At 40.3% G+C, this 12807-nt stretch overlaps 1 protein-coding gene across 1 annotated transcript in view; it reads left to right on the top strand.

Moving 5' to 3' along the window:
- Positions 1-12807, top strand: part of LOC311225608 (formin-like) — an 86611-nt gene that overhangs the window by 2893 nt on the left and 70911 nt on the right. Inside the window, 2 exon segments of the mRNA XM_084310989.1 lie at positions 310-430; positions 8088-8149. Of these exon segments, the coding sequence (XP_084167115.1) occupies positions 310-430; positions 8088-8149 (183 nt within the window).

The raw sequence follows: 12807 nt of genomic DNA, 5'->3' as shown, positions 1-12807 counted from the left end.
TTGTTTGCCTGATTCCACAACACAAAAAGGTTAATGTATGTTTGCCATGTTTGTTGAAATGTGTGTCAAATAATCACAATTTGTACCATACCATGAATATCCAAACATAACTGAACAATGTACAGATTGTATTAGGGTGATATGTATTCTGTGCTTTCTTGAGTGTTTTGCAATACAACATTTAAAAAAGAAACCGCAAACTGACTGTGGCCAGGTGCAATTGATCTTCTTATTCCGTATCACTTTCCATGAATTTGCCAATGCTAGATAGTCTTAACTGTATGCTCTTTCACATCTTTTCCTTCCTAGACTGAGGTCACGTCACCTACAGACAGTGAGGATCGAACCCCCGGCCGTCTCCAGGCCATTTGGCCCCCGCCCAAGCCCAAAGATGAGGAGGAGAAGGTGGGGCTCAGGTACACCGAGGCAGGTAAGAACTTGCTCCCCACTGGAGCTCATACTGCAGCTCACAGCGTTCACCCGAGTTCACCTCTCAGGATAGTGCTGACGTAGGATTATACTAGAGCAGCGGTTCTCAAACTACGGGTTGCGACCCAAAGTCGCGGATAGGTAGTATTATGGTATAAAAAAGTTTGAGAACCCCTGTACTAGAGGTTCACACACTGATCGGTGTTGTGAATACAATGCCAGTGTATCTATCACACAGCACTATTCTCCTGTTGAGAAATCCTCCCACGCTGGTATCTGTTCCCAATCATCCACTGAAACAAAAATAGAAACTCTACCCATCTCTTATCCAGGTGTTCTCCTCCCCAAAACCCCTAATCTTGTGGGCTAATCTAATAAGGAGATGGCACAAGCGTTGTGGAGCTAGCTAGCTAAGCTTCAGTAGCAGGGTGTAAGATATCCCTTAAATCCATTTAAGTCAGGAACGCAGTGAAACCCTCTCTGCACGGTCATGCTGCTGTTTGTGTTGATGCCGTCTCGTGGCATCACAGGACTGTTTGTGTGGGTCTTAAAGGTAGGCTGGTCTTATGGGAAGAAGAGGTGCCTGGGCAGTAGGCCGGCCATGTTTGGTCTGTCTTACACTTGGCTGATCCAGTTGCAAGGTTTATTTTCTTTTTCAAGTTCAAGGTTCAAGTTTGTTTATTAGTTGTCACAATAAAATGCATGTACTTTACGGTGAAATGCTTGGTTCTGTATGAGCCCCTGAGAGTGTGCTTCTTCATACAGTAAAAAAGTAAGTAAAAGAGGAATATACAATACAATATACAATCTAAAGTACAGCCAGTACAATCTAAGTACAGTGAGTACAAATTTGTAAACAGTGAGGTACAAATGCAGACAATAAGGTACAGAACTTTAAGGTAAGGTGCAAATGCAAATGAGGTATGAATGTAGTGCAAATCTCTTTAATAAATAGGTAAATATAATGTAGAGTGTTTGTTTAAAAGTGAGTGTGTGCATGTGGATGTGTGTGCAATGAGTGTAGATGATGGGTTGTTACATAGTTATTTTCAGAGTCATTGAGCGTGTTATAGAGTCATTGAGCATGTGCTGAATACATTGGTACTGTTGTGGGCAGAGAGCGGGCAACTAGGCTGAATATTTTCTGTAGTATATTTTCAGTCCTGAATAGTTTAGGCCTTGGCTTTCAGTCAAGGGCTTTATCTTCGTCTAGGACACAGGCTCATGGAGTTCCAGAACAAAGGTCTTGGCTGATAACTAGATAGATACCACAACATGAACATGTGTACATGTAGGTATGTATTAAAAGGGACGTTTCGACAATTATTTACCTGAATCCTATAGTTCTGTTGTGAGCAGGACATGTGTTAATCAGACATAAAACGTTCCAAAACATGGTGTGTTGAGAGCATGCTGCCCCTCCTCCCGAGAAACTCCATCGGATGACGTCATCCGGAAGAGAGCAGAGTTAACTGCAGACATTATTTCCTCAACTATGCCTTAATGTTTCCTGGAGTTTGGCCTACTGCATTTGAAAATAGTTTGAGGAAGTCTATGACATCATCTGGCTGAGTTTCTCGGGGGGGCTGAGCTTTCTTTGTTTTTATTTTTTTATTTTATTTGTTTTATTTCAAGTTTTAGGTCAAATGAGCACATGTCCTCACAACAGAACAGTAGGCTTCAGGTTTGATTGATTGATTGAAAACTTTATTAACAGATTGCAGAATGGGTACAGTACAGTACAGCTCAATACAATTGTTAAGGGGATGCAGACCAGAGAAAGACTTTCGTCTTGTTTACATCAGGGTCCCCCATTTTCAATTCATCATAACATATATGACATACATGACATACAGATAGACAGTACAGGTAAACATGAAATAGTTTAATTCACTGTATCAATCCACACCACACTCTCATTACAGCATTGTTGTAAATACACAGCCTCTAAGTAGTTTAACACCTTTGAAAGGACTAGATTTACTAGTAACTATAGGATTTCAGAATAACACTAATCTCCCCACTTTATTTACTACCAATAATACAATACAATCCTCTCAGGAGCAAGTCACTCACCTGTAGGTCAATGGGTAACACGTTCTGGAGACATAGTTTGCCAGTGGATGACGTGTTGGTGTCGTCTGGGCTACTGTGACGGTGAAGTTAATGGTTTATTGTTGTCATTCATTTGTCAGTCACCTATGAAGGCTTAAAACAGGTTGGTTGACTTGAGTAAACACAGCCTTCCATTTCACACACAATGAAAGTGATCCACCCTGCAGACGTTTGTCATACCTACCCATACGCCTTTGTCACATGATGCTAGACGCTTGTAATACCTGTCCATATGTCGTTGTCACATGCTAGAACAGGGGTGGCCAACCAGTCAGAGACTAAGAGCCACACAAATTACTGTGGTACCACAAAGAGCCCACACCATATATACCAGCGTTTCTCAACCTTTTTTCCAGTCAAGGCAGCGTCTCTACATTTCGTAGCTCCATTTCTGCAGACCCCTTTCTGATTGGTTGAACTCCATTTCTGCAGACCCCTCTCTGATTGGTTGAGCGAAGCCCCTCTCTGATTGGTTGAGCGAAGCCCCTCTCTAAGGTACGCGAGGGAGGTGCGCGTAAGGTTATCGAGGTCGACGACTAGCTCAACTGGTTCGCCGCCTTGCTGTGGATCCTGCGGTGCGTTGGTGACAAGTTCAATTCCCTTAAATTTTTTTTTTTTTTTTACATGCATTCTTTCACCGGTTAAGTTTAGGCATGTTAAGTTTAGGCATTGTTTCGGAGTTGGTTAAGGTTAGAAGGGTTAAGTTTAGGCGCTGTTTCGGAGTTGGTTAAGGTTAGAGTTTGTCGCAGAGAATGGCAATAGAATGCAGCCTATTTCCGCACTGCAGCTCTCTCGCGCTGCCGCGGTCACATGGGCGTAGTGGCCAATCAGAGAGGGGTCTGCAGAAATGGAGTTCAACCAATCAGAGAGGGGTCTGCAGAAATGGAGCTACGAAATGTAGAGACGCGTCAAGGCACCCTTCATGTGTTTATAGGTCCCAGCCTCTGGCCTCTGAAGTTGCTAATGTCTTTTTTATTTGGGCCTCACAGGGTTAAAAGTAGCCTACCCTGTGAGACCCACGGTTGCAAAATGACAAAATCACTTTTAGCCATTTAAAAAGAAAAGTCTGTAAATATGTATTTAAACATTTGTAAGCACATGTACATAGTCAATGGGTCCTGTTGTTCAGCCTCACAATGCTATTGGATAGTAAATGTGTTTATAGGTTCCACCCGCTGGCCTCTGAAGTTGCTAATGTCTTTTATTTGGGCCTCACAGGGTTAACCTCTAAAGCCCGAGCGGTCCGGTACTGGACCGCAAATGACATCACACCATAAATCCATCTTTACGGAATGTATGAATTAATGTTGCGTTTTCTTTTCAAACGTAGCCAAGAGTAAAGACCCTAACCCTGGCAAAACAGCAGTCAACGTGTATATTTTCAGCATTACGTTTGTTTACCAATGATTTTAACTGTTATTAGTGAAATATACGATTTTTTTTTTTATCCACTTTTTCTCCCATTTTCTATTTTTCTCCCATCCCAATTTCGTATCGTCCAATTCAACCCTCCCCTGTCTTGAACGCTGTTTCTTGCCTCCCAGAAGCCGGCTGCAATGTGGACGAAGCCATACATTGCACGAGTCCCCTCCGATACTCGAGGTAGCAGCCGTCGCATCTTTTCACCTGCGCGGCGCGATCTTTCAGCGTCAGGGGTCTGCGTTTTGGAGGGGCGCCGCCCCCATCGCTTCTTGATTCTACTGCGCAGGCGCACCAACCAACCTGTAGGAGTCGCTGTCCACAACGTCCGATCCCCACTCCTCAGTTTTCCCTCCCCCTAATACTGCCAATTGTATTAGTACGGACGACCAGCCAAACTGAAAACAATGTGGAGAGCTGGGCTCGAACCCAGCATCTCCAGCATTGGTGGTGAATGCCTTGCCCACTGCACCACCTAGCCGCCCAGTGAAATATAAGATTATAGAAATCTCAGGGCATTGAGTCGGGAACCGGCACATATTGATGGGAGGAAGTGGCGCAGCCAAAAGTGAGTGTAGTCTTTTGAAGGAAGAGACCCAGGGCTTTCGATGGGCTTTCGAATTTCGAAAAACTACACTACCCAGCTCACGCCAGCCCCTGTCAATCATCTGACTTCTGGATTTACTTTTGGTAACTTCTGACTTCTGGATTATCTCCCACAAGCCTGAATGTTATTGCCATAAAACAGAGTGCAGTTAGTTCCTCTACCTTTCTGTGAACATCTAGCAAAAAACGGCTTTGCAATCTGATGAAAAATGGCGGAGAAATGTACATTATAAAAAAGTAACTGTACTTACTGTACAGTAGATTTCATTCACGGTTTGTGAATCATGCCTGGTGATACTAAATCCAGATTTAACTCTGCCATTGGAAAGGGGAGATTTGGCCCGATCCATAGATGTGCGACGTGGCCATAATAAGGTCATTTATAGACCTTATATTCTATAATCATATTTCAAATGGCATGTGTCCGGATGGCAGAATTCAGTACTGTATCTATAAAACCTTCTGTTTAATCATCTTCCCTTTATTCATTTGCTTAGATTGTTCAGGTCTGGTCAATTTTAGTATGGTGTTATTCAGTCAAAGATAAACAATAATTTTTTTAAAGAAATATAATTGATATTCTGCTAGAAGTTTGTCATACCTGTCCATACGCCTTTGTCACATGCTATAAGTTTGTCATACCTGTCCATACGCCTTTGTCACATGCTATAAGTTTGTCATACCTGTCCAATACGCCTTTGTCACATGCTATAAGTTTGTCATACCTGTCCATCCATACACCTTTGTCACATGCTAGAAGTTTGTCATACCTGTCCATCCATACACCTTTGTCACATGCTAGAAGTTTGTCATACCTGCCCATACTCCTTTAGCACATGCTAGAAGTTTGTCATACCTGCCCATACTCCTTTGTCACATGCTATAAGTTTGTCATACCTGTCCATACGCCTTTGTCACATGCTATAAGTTTGTCATACCTGTCCATACTCCTTTAGCACATGCTATAAGTTTGTCATACCTGCCCATACTCCTTTAGCACATGCTAGAAGTTTGTCATACCTGTCCATACTCCTTTGTCACATGCTAGAAGTTTGTCATACCTGCCCATACTCCTTTGTCACATGCTAGAAGTTTGTCATACCTGCCCATACTCCTTTGTCACATGCTAGAAGTTTGTCATACCTGCCCATACTCCTTTGTCACATGCTAGAAGTTTGTCATACCTGCCCATACACCTTTAGCACATGCTATAAGTTTGTCATACCTGCCCATACACCTTTAGCACATGCTAGATCTCTATGATGCAGGGTTCCTACTCGTCCTAGAAAACCTGGAAATTCAGAGACGAGATTTCCAGTCATGGGAAAACCTGGAAAATTTACCAAAATGACTGAAAATGATAAAAGTATCCTGAAAAAAATGTCAATTGTATTTTAGCCCCTCACTCAGATCGCCTATGTAAACCTAGGTTTGAATTTGGTAGGGTTTAGTTTAGTTTAGTTTAGTTTAGTTTAGTTTAGTTTAGTTGACAATTATTAAAATACAGGACATGTTAGAACAAGTCATGCATTTGGCCCACCTTCCCTTTGGTTGCCTCCACCGTTGGTGTGTAGTGAATGGGTAAAATGTGAGGAACAAATTGTAATGCACTTTGGATAAAAGCGTTATATAAATGCAGTCCATTTTAAAGTGCTGTAAAATCCTAACCGTAATGACTACAAAACTTAGATTTTGTGCAGCTAAATAGTACATAATGAGTTTTACGGCAATGTACAGCACAGTGCTACCTCCCTATTAAATTACGTATGTAATTTACGAGTAATTGTGGTATTCTCTCTGAGCTGAGTGAGTGATGAATTTAAATGTGTCGATACTAGGCCTACTGTACCGGTAAATTATGTGAGCAAGTGCTGTCCTGGAAAATGATTTCTCAAAAATATTGGGAACCCTGTGAGGGATTGATAATTAACAATCAGTTACGACTAGGGATGCTCGATGTTGGCTTTTTTACCGATACCGATATTCCGATATTGTCCAACTCTTAATTTCCGATACCGATATCAACCGATATCAACCGATACCGATATATGCAGGGTTTCCCCGTCCAAAAAACTGAATAATTTCAGGTAACTAATAATTTCACTGGATATATATATAACAAATATTGTTATTGTTTTTAATTTTTTTTAAACCGATACCGATATTTTCCGATATCACATTTTACTGCCAATATCGGCCGATAATATCGGTCGGCCGATAATATCGGACATCCCTAGTTACGACAAATGTCTATTTTGTCTTGTAGCATTAGCTTTGGAATAATACGAGAATCTCACTTCAGCCCATGGAGAACATGACAGAAATAGAAAATTGTATATATCCATAACAGCTCAATAAAAAAGAATGTCCTGACACCTTCATGACACCAATTCATGTAGTGTAAAGAGTAAATTATTTCATGGATGGCGAAATAAGTGTAACTCTATTGAAATGTTCTCTCCAATTAAATTGATGAGGACTATGCTGTGTTACTTACTTGCTGGCTTTTCAGAGTGAGAGAAGTACATTTCTGACATTTTCAGTGAACATGGTACAATTACACTAGTTTGAGCTGTTACTAGGGCTGAACGATTAATCGATTTTAAATCGAAATCGCGATTTGAAATGATGCAATTAGCAATCATTTTATTTATTCATTTATTTAACCAGGAAGTCCCATTGAGATACAAGATCTCCTTTGCAAGTTGTTGTTATTGTTGTAGGAACGGTTTGGGAGAGGGAGGTATGGGGTTTTAGATTGTGTGTTGTGAAGTTTAGACTTCAGAGAGGGAGAGTAAAATACAGAAGAAAAGGTACAGATTCCCAGGTAAAAAGAAAAATTTTCAGGCTTGGTGTCCCGAACAGACCCACCGCATAGGCCAGATGCAAGCTGCATTTTACAATAAACCTCTGTGGGGCTGCTTAAAAAAAACTATAATCGCACATTTTATCGCAATCGCAATATCTGTCCGAAAAATTGCAATTACCGGTACATTATTTCCCAAAATCGTGCAGCCCTAGCCTGTTACACCTTCAAATGGAATTGTAAGTGAATGAAACCCACTCACACTTATCAGAGAATATATTTAGCATTTTTTAGATAATATATATTAGATTAGATTATATATATATATATATATATATATATATATATATATATATATATATATATATATATATATATATATATATATATATATATATATATATATATATTGTAACTATACAGTACATACCCTCATCTTGCACCTTGACCTTTTTCATATGCGCATGCCCAGAGTTAATTATATTGTTATATTGTTTACACTGCCTATTTTTATTAAATCTTTATTTCGATAAAAAAAAATTACTATAATTGTATGACCTGTATCATGTCTTACCTGTATCTCCCCTCCCCCTCCCCCATGCTGCTATGATGCCTGAATTTCCCCAAGGGGATCAATAAAGGAATATCTTATCTTATCTTGTGTTATGGTGTATGTTCTAATGCTACTGTACTTGTCTCCGGCTCCTCTCAGAGCACCAGGCGGCCCTCTTGCAGCTGAAGAGGGAATGCAAAGAAGAGCTGGAGAAGTCACATGTAAGTTGTTTAGTTGACTCTCACTTGTATTGTGTAAATCAGTCATTAACAGTAAGACTCCATATTTTGTGTTTGAGCAACTTGTTTACAGAAGCTCTATACAGGACCATAATACGAGAGGGGACAGCAATGGTCAGTTTGTACTCCCTCATCCTAGAACCAATGCTTTGAAGCTGTCTTTTATTTATAGGCGCATAACACTCTGGAACAACCTACCTAGTTATCTCTACACTTTTAGTAAATCGATTTTTATAAAAGAAACTCAAATATCACTTTCAGCTGTTGCCTTAATGTGTGTATTGCATTTGTGTATGGGTTTTTGCCTATTAGCCTACAAGTTTTTCTCATTTTGTATCTTTAAAAATTGATATTTATTGTATGTTTTAGTTAATTGCTTTGTTTTTCTATTTCTATCTATAGCATCTGTGAAAGTAGCTTACTTGCTGTATACTAAATCCTTGTTTTTATCTTTTGTATCGATATATGCATTAATTGTTTTATATTATGTTGTGTGGACCCCAGGAAGACTAGCTGTGAGCCACGGCACCAGCTAATGGGGATCCTTAATAAAAACAAAAACAAAACTCTGGCAGCACTTCAGGTGACTTCTAAGCTAGATGACTCCATGTTTATACATGCCATGTGTACCATGTGTACTACAGGTTACGCCAAAGAATTTACTGACAGATTATTTTAGCTGCATATTGAGGTCAGCTAGCTAACAGCACAATATAGTCATAATTACCTCTAGCAATGATAACGGATGGAGTTGAAACATGTAAAAACTTATTTCAGTGAGATGATAGAGACTGCAAGAATCCCTATCAAGTGTGTGGGGTGTGTTGGGGGCTTCCTTGTAGGAAATGCAATCTGGGACTGCAGTTTTCTTAAGCTACACAAGATGGCACTAAGCATACAGGAAATATCCAGGTCATTGGCTGTTTAGTGCTTGTAAGGAAACAAACCCAATGCAGACTTCTAAAAGAGCTGGTAAGATGTCACGGGCCTGCTACATAATGCTGCTGGGTTGTCTGCTTTAAGTAAAGGGTGTGGGTCAAACTCATGTCATTTTGTATGGCATTAGTGCTTAAGCTTACAGTGCATCACGTGATCATAGTCATATATGGCAAAGAATATGACAACGATTATTTTGGTATCCTTCTGTAAGACAATCTCGAAAAACAAAAATGACATTCAAATTAAAACTTGAAAAGGAATGGACTCTTTAAACGTATATAGGTGGCCTGTTACTAGGTTACCTGTCATTCTCGAAGTCAACTTCCTGTCTGTTGTTGCTACGCAACTGCAGCGTGGGGGGAAACTGTCCCGCCTGGTACATTGTGTACGCTTCATTTAGTGGAGAAACGGATCGTTAAAGCGGCAAATTAAAGACAATCAAGCGGAATTTTCTTCAGTCCTTCACAATGCCAAAGAGCTGCTGTGTTACGCGTTGTACTAATGACAAAAACAGAAATCCAAATTGCAAGTTTTATACCATCACGGAGGAAAAAGTGGCTGGCAGCTAACGTTAGCTACGTTAACCTAGACAAATAGCTACATGCTGAGCTAACGTTAATTATATCATATCGAACCGATAGGAGCTTATCTTATCTAATCTTACGTGGATGTTTGATCGGGTACCACCATGTAAGATTAGATAAGATAAGCTCCTATCGGTTCGATATGATGTAGTTAACGTTAGCTTAGCATGTAGCTACCACGACCACAACACCAGTCAATCAGGGGGAGCTTCTTTGACTCATATCTCGCCTTAGAATCACCAGAAAGGCTTTTGAAATAGTGAAATGCCATGTTGGCCTCAATATTTTCAAAACAAATCGTATGAAAATGTTATGAAATGAACAAGAATGTGATAAAACATGTAATAAAAACGGAGCTCAACCCATGCATTTGATGGTAGAAATCCGTTTGTTATCCTCATACCAAGATGGCGGCGGTCTCGTGACATCAGAGTGTCTTCGAGAATTGCCCTTGTAGCAGAGTAGCCTATTGGCACTGCCCCTTTAAGGCAGGCAGTCTAATTGCCATATAGGACTCAGCTGAGTTGATTGCAGCATGGGCAGCAGAGCAGAGTGAAGCAGAGCAAGTGGAGCAGCACAAGGACGCAGAGCAGGAGAGAGGAGTGAAGTGAGAGCAAGGGAAATACTGAGAAGAAGATGTGAGTTAAGAAGGCAAAGAACAAGTCGATTTGGAGGAAACGGTGACAGACTCCTCATGTATCCTGTGGCCTACAACATGGCCGATCAAAGAGAGTATCACCTGTAAAGAGAGGAGACCAGTGCTGGCAAGTTAACCCCTTCCATGAACCGTCTCTTCAAACCACCAACTATCCCGGACTTGACCACCTTCACAAGATCTCCAGTGTCCCTGTTCTCCCAGCTTCCCCCTACCAATCTCCAAGCTGTCCTCAGCCACCACTTCAGCCTACCCCAGCCTGCTACCCCCACAAACACACAATCACTGAGCACACACACAATCTGGACTGTTTTTGTTTTACTTATTACCATTTTTCACTTGTATTCTATGTATCTGTTTTGCACTTGATTATTTTGAAAACAGTATATATTATTTCACTGAATACTGTTTGCCTGCCTCTTATTTCAAACCTTGTCACATGCTGTTTTTTGTAGTGGAGGTTACCTGGAGCTAGCCGGTAACAACTGTAAGCTTTAATTTAGCTTATTTAATTTATTGACAGGTTTTAGCCTGGCGCCACTGTAACATTTACACTTTGATTATATTGGGCTGACCACCGCTACATACCCTTGACCAAGGTACTGGCATTACAACTGGAGTTGGTCCCCGGGGCGCTGCACTGTGTGGCTGTCCACTGCTCCTAGATAGTTAAGATGGGTCAAAATGCAGAGGACGGATTTCCCCAAAGGGATTAATAAAGGTACAATTTAACAACTTACACTGGTCACTTTTACTACAACAGCTATTGTAATTAATTGGTTCTATGGGCAGCACTGTAGCTCCACATTATGCTGATTCATATGCTGATCTGTTTGAAGAACATTTTATTTATAACCCCATGGAGTAGAATTCTCAAATGGTTTTGTTAATGAATCAAACAGATACCAGATTAAAGTTCCTTATGTAATGATATGGATAAGAGTGTACCGGTACTTACTTGACATAAGGACTGAAAAGAGACCTGGTACATTATTTATGTTTTTGTACAGACTAGACACAGATAGGGACACTTTACCTCAGGCCAGTAGTTACAAAACAATGTCTGTCAAGACGTCAGTTCTATAGTTCTCACACCATTTATGATTTTTGGTCAATCGTGTGAAACCAAGGTTCCTGAAACCAGGGATTCAGAGCAGGGTTATCCTTGGCTCTATTGATGAGCTTGGTATGTACAGTAAATGTAACTCAAGCTTTGTATGTATATAAAGCTTTGTTGTCAAAACTCATCCTAACTCATTATTGCAAGTTTGCATTGTTGCAAACTCAGCTGGTTTGACTTACTTAACCCTGAGAATCTGTGGTGGTATCGTTATAGAGCTTTGTATTTGCATACAAAGCGTGTCAATAGAGCTGCTTATCCTATGCATGTGCAGGGGTGGAAAGTACTTGAGTAATTGTACTTCGTTACAATACTTAAGTACTGTTTTTGGGGATTTGTACTTATTATTAGGTTTGTATACTTGTACTTTTACTCAATTACATTTCAGAGAAACAAACATACTTTTTACTCCGTCCATTTAAAATGCAGACCTACAAAGTATAAATCTCGCAGATCCAACTATTTTAATTAGTATATTTGTTTCTCTGGCCGAACTAACGTTAACATTATTAATCCTGCGGCCGCACTTTATTTTAAAACAGCCAATCAAATCCCCAACAATGGAAAATTAACCCGCCCATACCCATGCTGATTGGTCTTTGTGCAAGACTAGAAAGCGGGGATCTTTGATTAAACACCTGCTATCAGAAGAATAGACAGTCAGTTTTTAGTACTTAAGTACATTTAAAAGTAGAACCTTTTTGACTTTTACTCAAGTGTGTTTTTAGCCAGATACTCTGACTTTTACTTGAGTACGATTTTGAGACGGTACCCATACTTTCACTTAAGTATAATTTCTGGGTACTTTTTACATCCCTGTGCATGTGTGGAGGACACGTTCATGGCCGTGCATAAAAAAAAGACTCCTTCACAATAAATAAACATTGGCATACGGTATTGTCATCACAGCCATCAGTGACTATGGATTTGAAAGACCCACTGGTTAGTCTATAGAAGAGGATGTCATCTCACGGACATCATTTAAGTTCTATGATAGCCTGTTGAAAAGGTGACCTCTCAGACACAGAAGAGAAGTGGATTGGATATTAAAAAGAATTTCACCCAAAGGATTGATTGGAAGATGTAATGGCCTAATGTGTGCTTTGGAGAGGATAGAACAGCCCCATTCACTTGATGTTGAAGTTTATATTGTTACAAAGTGCTGCAGTGATTGATAAGTCACTCCCTCAATGCAATCATTGTCACACACCTGTGCACACACACCCACAGAAGGGGTGGAGTATTATCTATACAAGATCAGTATTGTACAAACTGGTTTAATACCCTGATGGTAAGAGAGGTCCAGAGGGACAAGAGAAATTATTTAATCAATGGTGATGGC

Source organism: Notolepis coatsorum (assembly GCF_963971535.1).
Source record: "Notolepis coatsorum genome assembly, chromosome: 3".
In the NCBI taxonomy this organism is placed as follows: Eukaryota; Metazoa; Chordata; class Actinopteri; order Aulopiformes; family Paralepididae; genus Notolepis; species Notolepis coatsorum.
The sequence above is the reverse complement of the archived record's forward strand: the minus strand, read 5'-3'. Positions and strand labels throughout refer to the sequence as shown.